General features: G+C 34.5%; 1 protein-coding gene across 2 annotated transcripts; it reads left to right on the top strand.

Annotated features, from left to right (window-relative positions):
• The first annotated feature begins 4,739 nt into the window (after nt 1-4,739).
• On the top strand, nt 4,740-10,096 carry LOC128168690 (probable methyltransferase-like protein 15 homolog). 2 transcript variants are annotated; one of them, XM_052834847.1, is made up of 7 exons: nt 4,740-4,825; nt 5,910-6,012; nt 6,181-6,461; nt 6,782-6,918; nt 7,204-7,398; nt 8,562-8,756; nt 9,200-10,096. In XM_052834847.1, the coding sequence occupies exons 2-7, from the start codon at nt 5,922-5,924 to the stop codon at nt 9,624-9,626; spliced, it is 1,326 nt and encodes a 441-aa protein (XP_052690807.1). In that variant the 5' UTR covers nt 4,740-4,825; nt 5,910-5,921; the 3' UTR covers nt 9,627-10,096. The 2 variants fall into 2 exon arrangements, with proteins under 2 accessions (XP_052690807.1, XP_052690801.1); XM_052834841.1 differs by having other exon boundaries at nt 4,777-4,838.
• The last annotated feature ends 3,066 nt before the right edge of the window (nt 10,097-13,162 follow it).

Raw genomic sequence — 13,162 nt, 5'->3', positions numbered from 1 at the left:
AATGCTGTGTACTTATTTAGTGCCACTACCATTCATAAACTGTACCTTATTTTTAAAAGTGTTTTATTATTTGTAATATTTTTATAATAAAGAAAATCTTAATCGTAGTGTAAAATTTTATGGGATTTTTCTTGATTTTTCAATAAATATTCAATGGCCATTAACTCAAAAAGTAGGTCATTGACATACTTTTCTGAAAGTGAAAAATAACAATACAGGCAAAGGTCTATAACACGCAATAGATGGTTTTTCATTATCATCAGTGGATTTTTTTTTCATTCTGAGTAAACGTCATCCTTAAGTACTAAAAAATCGATGTGTTCCTCTAGAGACATAACTATGTCTCTGGTTCCTCTTTTTTCATTTTTTAGCCCACCTGAGCCATAATATACAAAGCGCGAATATATATTAATTACAATGAAACTTGAAAATATGTCGCTTCAAAATTGTTTCAAATTCTTCATCATTCATATCTGATATTTCTATCTGAACACAGATCTAATCACTCCGTTTCTAACGATTGTCACATTCATTTTAGGTATAAACTTGAATTTTCTTTAAAATTTCACGTTCAAAATGTAAACAAAAACATGACCTGGGTTTTGTTTACATAACAAAGAATTGTGAACTCGCTCAAATTTGGTTGATTATAAAAAGAAGTCTTACTAAAGCATTGTAAAAAATAAATTTTGCCCAAATCGTAACCATGCCCCTTTAAATATTCATTGAAGTGCAAACCGCGAAAATTGATGTCCAAGATATATATAATTCATGAAACTTCAGTATGTCCTTCGGTCAGCTCCATAAAAATTGAAATTTCCTATACATGTATAAAAATTAACGAACAATCTTTTTTTTTTTTGGCGAAGAAAAGTGTGTGTGTGTGGGGGGGGGGGGGGGGGGGGCTAGTAATAGCCACGGGCATGGATAACACTCGCCTGGTAACCATTCGTGTTTTAGCATGATCCGTTTTTTTTTGACCGGTTCTCTTTCAGCAAACAACTACCAGTTTATTAGTAATGGCGTGAAGTCACCGGAAATTCGGGTAAATTTATCGACTATACCAGTTCGGGCTCGAGATGCTATTTAAGCTGTATAAGTGCTGTTAGAAATATTGAAAACGAGACTAATTCGCTGTATGTAATTGTGCGAAAAACCAAAAACTATGGTATTAATCTTTTGAAAACAAAATCATGATACACATCGGGCCGTTTTATTTTAATGAAACATTGACTAATTATTCATCAATTAATTTGATGCATGCAATAATTCCCAGCACATCCTTCTATAGTGATTGTCTATCATTTTCCGTAGGTCTGTAATATTTATTTATTTATTTTTTTTCACAACCAGTACATTCTCTATCTGTCTTATTTGTGTAATTTAAAATAAAATATTTCCATTGATTTTAAATGAAATATCAGTTATTTCAAAAGTTCTCAAAATAAATAATTTCAATTAATTCTTCTATACCAGCTAGCGCAACGCTTTTTAAATTTTATAACTTTTGGCGTCGACTAATGATCAAAATAGGTACATGATGAAAGTGTTGATATTGTCACAACACGCACCATACCAAGCATGTAGATAGAGGTGACTTCACGCCATTGTCGTTATATAAGCATGTAGATAGAGGTGCCCTAACGCCATTGCAAATTTATAAGCATGTAGATAGAGGTGACTTCACGCCATTGTCGGTATATAAGCATGTAGATAGAGGTGACTCCACGCCATTGTCGGTATATAAGCATGTAGATAGAGGTGACTTCACGCCATTGTCGGTATATAAGCATGTAGATAGAGGTGACTCCACGCTATTGTCGGTATATAAGCATGTAGATAGAGGTGCCTCCACACCATTGTCGTTATATAAGCATGTAGATAGAGGTGACCTAACGCCATTGGCGTTTTATAATGCATTTATATAGAGGTGACTCCACGCTATTGTCGGTATATAAGCATGTAGATAGAGGTGCCTTCACGCCATTATCGTTTTATAAGCATGTAGATAGAGGTGCCTTCACGACATTGTGGTTTTATAACAATGTAGATAGAGGTGACCTAACGCCATTGGCGTTTTATAAGCATGTAGATAGAGGTGACATCACGCCATTGTCGTTTAATAAGCATGTAGATAGAGGTGACTTCACGCCATTGTCGTTTAATAAGCATGTAGATAGAAGTGACTTCACGCCATTGTCGTTTTATAAGCATGTATACAGAGGTGACTTCACGCCATTGTCGTTATATAAGCATGTAGATAGGGGTGACCTAACGCCTATGGCGTTTATAATGCATTTATATAGAGGTGACTCCACGCTATTGTCGGTATATAAGCATGTAGATAGAGGTGCCTTCACGCCATTGTCGTTTTATTAGCATGTAGATAGAGGTGCCTTCACGACATTGTGGTTTTATAAGCATGTATATAGAGGTGACCTCACGCCATTGTAGGTATTTTAGCATGCAGATAGTGGTGACTTCACGCCAATGTCGTTATATAAGCATGTAGATAGAGGTGACTTCACGCCGTTGTGGTTTTATGAAACGACAATGGCGTAGAGTCACTTTTTTCTACATACTTTTAAAACGACAATGGAATGAAGTCACCTCTATTTACATGCTTAAAAAACGACAATGGCGTTAGGTCACCTCTATATACATGCTTATTAAACGACAATGGCGGGAAGTCACCTCTATTTACATGCTTAAAAAAACTGCAATGGCGTGAGTCACCTCTATATACATGCTTATAAAACCACAATGTCGTGAAGGCACCTCTATCTACATGCTAATAAAACGACAATCATGGCGTGAAGGCACCTCAATCTACATGCTTATATACCGACAATAGCGTGGAGTCACTTCTATATAAATGCATTATAAACGCCAATGGCGTTAGGTCACCCCTATCTACATGCTTATATAACGACAATGGCGTGAAGTCACCCCTATCTACATGCTTATATAACGACAATGGCGTGAAGTCACCTCTGTATGCATGCTTATAAAACGACAATGGCGTGAAGTCACTTCTATCTACATGCTTATAAAAGTGCAATGGCGTGAGTCACCTCTAATTACATGCTTAAAAAACTGCAATGGCGTGACGTCACCTATATCTACACGCTTAAAAAACGGCAATGGCGTAAAGTCATCACTATTTACATGCTTATTAAAGGACAATGGCGTGAGTCATCTCTATATACATGCTTATTAAACGGCAATGGCGTGAAGTCACCCCTATTTACACGCTTAAAAAACTGCAATGGCGTGAGGTAACCTCTATTTACATGCCTAAAAAAACTGCAATGGCGTGAAGTCACCTCTATCAACATGCTTATTAAACGACAATGGCGTGAAGTCACCTCTATTTACATGCTTAAAAAACTGCAATGGCGTAAAGTAACCTTTATTCAAATGCTTAAAAAACTGCAATGGCGTTAGGTCACCTCTATCTACATGCTTATTAAACGACAATGGCTTGAAGTCATCTCTATTTACATACTTATTAAACGGCAATGGCGTGAAGTCACCTCTATTTACACGCTTAAAAAACTGCAATGTCGTGAAGTCACCTTTATTTACATGTTTATAAAACCACAATGGCGTGAAGGCACCTTTATCTACATGCGTATAAAACGACAATGCCATGAAGTCACGTCTATTTACATGCTTAAAAACGGCAATGGCATGAAGTCGCCTCTATTTACATGCTTAAAAAACTGCAATGGCGTGATAGTCACTTCTATCTACATGCTTATTAAACGGCAATGGCGTGAAGTCACCTCTATTTACATGCTTAAAAAACTGCAATGGCTGAAGTCACCTCTATTTACATGCTTATTAAACGGCAATAGCGTGAAGTCACCTATATTTACATGCTTAAAAAACTGCAATGGCGTGAAGTCACCTCTATTTACATGCTTAAAAAACTGCAATGGCGTGAAGTCACCTCTATTTACATGCTTATAAAACCACAATGGCGTATAGGCACCTCTATTTACATGCTTATAAAACCACAATGGCGTATAGGCACCTCTTTATACATGCGTATAAAACGACAATGGCGTGAAGGCACCTCTATCTACATGCTTATTAAACGGCAATGGCGTGAAGTCACCTCTATTTACATGCTTAAAAAACTGCAATGGCGTGAAGTCACTTCTATTTACATGCTTATTGAACGACAATGGCGTGAAGTCACCTCTATCTACATGTGCATATTATGACCATTGATTGAGGTCACCTCTATAAACATGCTTATAAACGACAATGGTATAATGTCACCTGTATCTATATGATTTATAAATCCACAATAGTGTGCCTTGAAGCCACCTTTGTCTACTCGCTTGTATAACGGCAATGGCGTGAGTCACCTTTTTTCTACATACTTATAAAACCACAATAGCGTGATATTTCCTTCCCGACAATATCATTAGCAAAACCCCCACCTATTATTTTTTTTTTTATTGGAAATATCGTAAAATTTCCGTAATCTGTGTATATTTTAACTGATAACTAATATTATACCAACTCAGAAAGTCTCTAAAGGTAGCTTATACAGCATAACCATAAAAAAAATTTAAGGTATTTCCTATATTACTTTAATCAGTCACTTCTCCTTATTATTTTTTATTAATTTGATTTGTATTATACTTTTATCTCACTTGAAAAATTAATTTCGTCGGGTTCGGTTTTCAAAAGAAAATTAATCGATAACTTTAATTTTTATATGTCGGGAAAAGGTGACTTCACGCCGTTGTATATGGATTAACGGTTCTGAACACAGAACATGCTGCTGGAAGTGGAACACAGCTGACTGGTTAGTGAGCCATGTACGTTGTCTGATTGAATCTAAACAATGTGTAGATATGCATTGGCACTGATGAGGACTGTTGATGTTGTTTCTCAAGAAAAAGACATCAAAAGTAATTAATACCCTCTGTTGACATCAAGTTTGCATATGATATTTGTATTTGTTAAACGTAACAGTTTCTGTTAGCATGGTTTCTATCTTACGGCGGTCAGACCCTGACGAGTGAAAGGAGAAGGGGGTCGTTTTAATCAGACTGTATATAAATATGCAAAAGAAAATTTTCATTTCTCCTTACTTAAAGTCATCTTAATATACAATTATTATACCAATGAATAACCTTTTGCATTTGTCACAGTGTTTTCCTTTAAGCGGATCACCACACACAAAGTTTGGGTCAGGTTATAACATAGCAAAAACAGCACTAAAAATGGCATATACACGTATATAGCTTTAATTACATGCCACTGAACATTAAAAAGGGGTGTCACTCAACATCTTGAATTTATTTTGGCATCTCAATTTACACAATGTTTTTCAATATATTTCTTTACTTTTGTATATATCAATATTTCTTGCAAGATCTAGGTTAATAATCGATTTAATGGGTTTGACTTAAAGTGCAAGTTGGACATCTTCACTTGCCAAGGATTAATTACTATCCCCTCTGCTATTGATCCTTTGAGTAAGACACTTCATAAACCTTTAGTCAAGGAGAATTTATGCTGTATAGTTCATGCAGTGAGCCAAAAACCTCCCAAAAACTTTCCAAACTATTAACAAAGAAACAATCTATCTAAGAACTTTGATTTTATGCAAGTGCCTATGTATGAATACGGTCCTTAAAATAGGTTTACAAACAGACAAAAGAATGATGACAATCTGTGAATATTTGAAGATCCTTATAACTGTAAATGAGCTAGATAGGACTCTCTACAAACAAACAAGCCAAGTTTTATGACTATACGCATAAAAATGTGTTTTACCACAACTACTTTGCCTTGATGGCATTCATTTAGAGGTGCACCTTTGAATAAGATATTTTTAATATTAAAGCAGATTATTTAATTTTCTTTTAATTTCTTTTTTTAAGATTTCTCATGCCATGGCATTCCGGAGATGTATAATGATGACCTTAAAACCACATAGGACTTTGACTTATTCCTGTCTGGCCACAATAAGGAGGCACCTCTCAGGTAGACTTGAAACTGAACCATTTTGTTTTATTCAGGTATAAGATTGAAAGAGATAATATATATCGGATTTTTCCACTGGTTTCCAAACTTATCATCATTCTGTGTAAATTATTTCCATTTTCATTAACATGCTGCCTGACACATCACAATTTTCTATGTGTTATGCAGGGATTAGCACGTGGGTCAAACTGGACACGAACTGCCTTACTACGAGAACGCGGTCAGTCTCTATGTGTACATGTACAAGCAAGCAGTTCCACCACACCACTACTCACCCTCAAAAAGGAAAAGCCACAGATTCAGATATTTGGAACATATCTGGATTTTATCAAGAAGAGTTCCAAAGAAAAATTTCTAAATTAGAAGAACCTGAATCAGAAGCAAAATTCAGCCATGTCCCGGTGATGGTACAAGAAGTTGTGAAGCTTCTTCACCCTAAACAAGGCAAGGTAGGACTGTCCCTATACCAGTGTAAAAATGACGTAAAGGAAAATTTAGATGAGAGAAGACTGTGAAAGTCTGCAGGGTTGTGCAATTATTTTGTCAATGAACAGAAATTAATGAATGTCTGTGTAAAAAATCTTAGTCTTGTCTGGCTATTTCTTCACCATAAAACTCTCATTGGTAAAGGGTGTGCGATGACTTTTAAACTAAAATTTTGTCAGATTCAAGATTCAGCTATCTGAGTATGTTTTCACATTAGGTTGCATGTAAAGATCAAAATGCATATTTTCTCTCCTCTTTTTGAATCTGATCTTATCATTTGTAGCTATTTATAGACATGACCTTTGGAGCTGGAGGTCACACAAAGGCCATTTTGGAAGAAAATCCTGAAGCTCAAGTAGTCTGTCTTGACAGAGACCCTCTTGCTTACATCAATGCTGAGGAACTTGCAAAATCTTATGGGTAAAACTATATTTTAAGACACTTGAACTCAATTTTCTGCATAGGAAAAAATGATATACACAAGTCAGTGATTTTTTTTTTACAACCAATTTCATATTTGAATATTGGCTTTTTCAACGTGAATGCAAAAAATTGGAACATGACAAAAAAATTTCCCCAAGAATTAAACATAAACTTTCTTCATAAATATGATATGTAGAGTTTGTTTAAAAAGAGAGAAAGACCAATGCATATACTTTTGCCATAAATTGCTTTGAAAGTGTTCTCCATTTTTCCTCTGTTCAGGCCTCAGCAGCTGCTGCCATGTATAGGGCAGTTTTCTGAGCTGCCAGGAATTCTAAAGAAGCATGGGATTTCCCCGGGATCGGTGGATGGGATTCTGTTTGATGTGGGAGCGTCCTCAATGCAGTATGACCAGAGGGAGCGAGGATTCTCACTAAGCAGGGAGGGACCACTGGATATGAGAATGGACAATGGCAGGTAGGTTTGTAGTGTAGAGAATTTTATCTGAAGCTAAAATATATTGGAACTTGCTGTTTATGGTTTTTAGCTCTCAGATCAACCATACTATGATATGGTGTTGCACTGTGTCCAAGTGTTATCATTTCCTCACTTAAAAATGGCATACCCTGTCTAATCACCGGTGATTGAATGGAAAGACCTTCCTTAAAAGATTTAGTGGTTCAGAAATTTAAATCTATTCAGAGTTTGTTTGCTAATGGGAGTTGACTTGATATTTTCTTAGACATTAAATATATACTTGAAGATTCAGTAAATGATTTCTGATCCTCAGCAATGTCCAATAACTCCAAGTTATCCGGAACTTTTTTATTCATGCCATAAATCTTCCTTTTATATAGACTTAATTTAATTAGTGTTGTAGTGTTAATATTACAAATAGTTATTTAACAAACTGCTTGGCTTAGTGGCTTCACCTACTACATAAAGGTAAAGGGGTTCGAGCCATTGATTCACAAGTATAGCCGGGGTTTTTCTTATTTGATATCAACTTTTATATTTATTCCATTATATCCATCGTGGCCAAAATTGCAAGAACTTCGTAAAATACATGGATACCATTAGCAAACTTTTTAAAATTTCATTTCATTTACAGTTAAATATGCTTATAACAAAGTGCCAGGGATGGGCAATTTTACTTTATTATAAGTGTAATACACTTTATCCATCAAGTTAACAACATGTTAGAAAGTCATTGGGAATGAAATTCACTTCGCTATAAGGGTCAATTCATTATAAGTGTGTTTGCAATAACCATGTTTTAATGTATAAAGTTTGAAGGATAAATAATATTTTTATGATGAAAAAAAATACTTTGAGGCTTAGGATGGGAGAACCTTGAATTTTAATTTATGGGACTCTAGTCTCTGTGATAATAGAATAAAAAACAAAGTATTACATGTACATTATAATAAAATAATTATATTGATATTTATGGAAATTAAACTTACCTTGTGATATAATGAATATAAAATTCAGAATTTACAGTGATTATACATATACATGTACTTGAATGTTTGTGGTTATATTTGAAATTAAAAATCATCACAGGAAACAATAAATACCAATACATAATGTGTAATATGGGTCTCTTTAGTCTTTAAACTCTTTGTGTAATGTTTCAGAAATCCTGATGGTATTTCAGCTGCAGATGTTGTCAATCACTTGACTGGACAGGAACTTAAGCATATCATTAAGAAATATGGAGAGGATCCATTGGCCAATAAAATCTCTCATGCTATTGTGTCTGCTCGTAATGTCTCTGGAAGGATCAGCACCACGAAGGAGCTTGCTGACATCATAGAAAATGCTCTGGATGGGTAAGAACTACCGTAAATACAAAACTGTCTCAGGACTTGATGTTAATATTAAGTGACTGTGACATTAAAACATGGAGATAGGCCTAGAACCAACATGGAAATCAGAGATGTTTAGATTTTGGTGAAAATCAAAATTTTAATTTTTCATTCCTTATCCAATATTTTTATATTTAACTGGAGGACTAACTGCATATTTTGTAGGGTCTGTTGTATTTTATCTTGATAAAAGACATGAAATGATTATGTTATGTTATAGAAGTTTACTTTTGCACATATTTTCTTTAATGCTTGGCAAACTGACAAAGCTTTGTGAAATGACTGTGTTTTTAAACAGATGTAGTGGTTTTTTTTCAAATTGTATAATTGCATTTCATACACTACATATACCTGTACTTGTTTATTGCCTCTCTTTAGATATTAGTCATTCTTTCTCTTTAAAACAGCACAATTCAGAGGGATAAACTGAGTCGTAAAAGTCATGTGGCAACAAGGACATTCCAAGCTCTACGAATATTTGTCAATGATGAACTGAACGAAATAAACAATGGACTCCATGTGGCCTACCATTACCTGCGACCCCACGGAGTCTGTGTGGGAATTTCCTTCCAGTCGCTGGAAGATAGGATCTTCAAGAGACATTTTCATGGCATTGACATGGAAGAACCTAAAAACATGACATCAAAGCAGCAGGCTCGTGCCATGAAGGATGACCATCAGAAATACAGCAAGGAGCTGATTCAGAAATTGCTTAAGAAGCGATGGATTCCTGTGTGTAAGACTGCCATGACCCCAACGAATAGTGAAGTCAACGAGAATCCACGCAGTAGATCAGCCAAGCTTAGAGCTGCCATTAAAGGACTGGATAGTTAACATCGGTGGACTCTATATATGTAGTCGCCAAAACCAAAAATAATTCTGCTTCACTGTTCCTTGCTGACATACGAGGGTCAATCAAAATAAAATAAAGTGCTGTACAGTTTTATTGCAACAAAAACAAGAAGTGTACATGTATTATGTGGTTATTTTTTTTTTAAATATCATAACATGTCACTTAAAGGATGGTTAACTTTTGACTTTAAGTTTTTAAGATGCAAAACAAAATGAAATCAATTTTTGAAAATGAAATAATTCATTTTAGAAATAGACTATTATTTATACTTTAAAAGAGAACTGTTTCATTTAAATATAAGTTGAAATGATCTTCAGATTTGCCTGCTATGTCATTTTTCTCTTTACAATTTAACAACACTTCTTTTGATACACTACCATATCATCTTATCATTTATTAAAACCTAACATCATCAATAAAATCATTTTATAGATTTTTTTTAATGGTATTGGTATTAATATTAGGTCAAAAAGCTAGAAATGGCTTCAAGAAATAAATGATCAAAAATTAAGATTAAACCCATGCGAAAATCTATTCAGTTCTATTTCGTTCTTGTGTTGTACCCATTTTGGATTATTGTTCCGGAGTTTGGGGATTAAAAACATACCACTCCATAGAAATTGTTCAAAACCGTGCTATCCGATACTTGGGTTTACAGAGATACCATGAATACGTTAAATAGTGAAGTAGGAGGGTTAGCACCGACACAGAGGCGCTGGATATGTTATAGCGAGCGCAGCGCCAGCTAGCGAAGCGAGCTCTTGAGAACCAGTGTGCGCGGGAAAAAGAACGAGCTAAACCTACAGTTCATCAAACAAATTTTTTTTGTCTACGTCCCATAATGCTCTCTAATGTTTTCACCCGTGGTGCTATGCCAAAAATGGCCGACTTTTAACTCGTAATTTACGGTGTCTTTAAGTTTGAAGACACGTTTTGAGTACCGCATATGCTTTGGCGAGACTCAATCGACTTTTTCACTGGAATACGCATGCTCGACTCCATAGAAGGGGATTCTGGGAATACTGTACTACTGTAGATAAACTGTACCATTTGAATTTCGTTTCAAGTTATCATCTTCTCATGAAGTTTTGTGTTTTATTGTAAATGTCAAAAAGTAGCAGTAACTTAGGTCTAAAAATGCAAAGTTATTTTCAGTATTATAATAAATAGGTAGCTTTATCTTAAATTCCTTCAAGCTCGGAAAACAACTTCGGATATGTTTTCCGAGCTTGCAGAAAAGGCCTGAGAAGATACGATTGCTACAAAACAGTGCCAATGGTTCTTGGAAAATTTTCACCTCGAAATTGAAATTACAGTAGATACATAATGATTAAGGCGCAGTCGGCAGTGGTCAGTGAACTATGCCATTGCCGATGTGAAACCCACTCTAGATTCACAATTCTAAATTGAGACCCCACTCCAGCACAATGCCAGTACACCACTGTGCCTTTTTATTGTTGCTTAATCGATTCAGAAATAATTTAAACCAATGTTTTAGAAATCTGCTTCTGTGTTTTATGATGGCTACAGCGCTAGCTCACCAATCTTTTAAAAAGATAAGCTTGTTAACGACTATACTGGTCAATTTTGAGGTACTTTTTGTTAATTTGTAATTAAGACAAAATGAACAAGAATTCTCGTATAACAGAGTAAATCTAATTCATCATGTTGATTAAAAAAAATATTGGTGAACAGAAAAACAAGCAGCTTCATTAAAAAAGAAAACCTGCAAGCCAAATTCATACTCCATCCACCCCACCCCCCGGGATTTCTAATGAGGCAATACAAGAGAGCAGATGGAATTCTTGGTTCATTATCAAATAAACTTGTATACAAATTAACTACATGTATTTTTTGGGAGAAGAACAAGTAAATTTTTAGAACTTGTTTCTGATCCTTTTGAGAAATCAATAAAATATGTTCAAAACAAAAAAATTTAACGACAGATTTTTCATACCACCTTAAATTAAAATTACAGTGTACAAAATAATAAGGTCTTATTGTATTTCTGTCAGTGGAGTAAGTACTAAGTAAATAATATGTTATAGCGACATGTGTTATCATATAAAATTATATATATATATATATATATATATATATATATATATATATATATATATATATATATATATATATATATATATATATATATATATATATATATATATATAATACAAAATAAATAATGAAACACCGGGCCCATCTAGCATGTATGTCACTGCAAATACAATTATTACATAATTTATATTCACATATTACGCATTGCGTTGCATTGAAAACATATTAAATAAATACCATATTTTATAAATTTAAACTCTTTATTTTATTATTTTCTCCATCAAACATTTAATTTCCACAGAAACCAGCCACTACTGGTACATGGACCGGAAACTAGCCGACCGCCTCCTAGCAACCAGCAATAATCTATCATAATGTATCATACAATTACACCGTTAAATTCTTCGTTTGTATTTTTGTACTAATGTACTTACAAGCATGTCACAATTAATATTACCCTTAAGCGACTATCTTCAAATATGAAATATTTCTTTGATATTAATATTACATTTTCATAATTTTATTTTTGGTGTAATGTTTTTGTCATGTTTCGCGTGTTCATCAAACTTTGCATACAGAAGGACATTATTTGTTTATAATGAATTGTCAAAACGAGGTCGATCAGTAATGACTGTCTGAAAATTGAAACCTCAATTGATGAGATCTTAGAACCTCCTATGTCCTGGTCATTATTTCTGATTAAACTAGAAGATACTTGAGTGTATACAACAAAGGCACGACTTGTCAAGCACGTTCAAGAATTAAGGACTACAAAAACTTAGCTTCTATCATTGATTAAGGTTTTAGTGTGTATTTAACAATTGTTCTTAAATTTACGGATAACAAAGATTGAGAACCTTTTCAACAGCTCTTTAATTTCCTGTTGAAATATAGGAAATCTTTGTACGAATATCATAATATTAATATTGTTTGATTTCCCTCCCCTCGTATTTTTTAAGCACGAGAGAGAGAGATGATACTTCTAAATCTAGAATGTGATATTTTTTATAATTGGTATCAATCACGTTGGTAACGATTGTAACGTTAGCAAAAGTTTCTATTGACAAAAAGCACGTTGTCATAATTTCTCTATTCATCTAACGTCCTTCATCGATGCAGCAACATCGAACATATGTGCATGTAACATACGCGTGTTTTTAAAATAGTAAGCTACATTTGAGCGGTTCAACGCCTTCTTGCTTAAAAAGTGGTCCGGCGGGCAGGCGGTTGCCTAAAGATTCATTTTCTCGCATGCATGTGTTTCAGGCCCAGCCCTTGGGTCAATTATCTTTGATAAATATTGGGTGAAAAATGTGGTATGAAAGGTTTGATAAGGTTGCAGGTGCGCGACGCAGGCGTTGTAGCCCTGTTTCCCAAGGTATCATTTCAGCTCGTTAGGCAAGTGAGAGATCGAGCGAACATGAGTCTATAATTTCTGAGTTAATATCTGTAGTTGTCA

This window comes from Crassostrea angulata, chromosome 1 (assembly GCF_025612915.1).
Source record: "Crassostrea angulata isolate pt1a10 chromosome 1, ASM2561291v2, whole genome shotgun sequence".
In the NCBI taxonomy this organism is placed as follows: domain Eukaryota; kingdom Metazoa; phylum Mollusca; class Bivalvia; order Ostreida; family Ostreidae; genus Magallana; species Magallana angulata.
This window is presented reverse-complemented; position numbering and strand designations above follow the sequence as displayed.

Excerpts from the sequence above, each read along its gene's own strand:
- LOC128168690 (XM_052834847.1), top strand. The coding sequence starts at position 5,922 with ATGGCATTCCGGAGATGTATAATGATGACCTTAAAACCACATAGGACT. Across the intron at positions 6,013-6,180 it reads AATAAGGAGGCACCTCTCAG|GGATTAGCACGTGGGTCAAA; the intron begins GTAGACTTGAAA and ends TGTGTTATGCAG. Across the intron at positions 7,399-8,561 it reads ATGAGAATGGACAATGGCAG|AAATCCTGATGGTATTTCAG; the intron begins GTAGGTTTGTAG and ends GTAATGTTTCAG.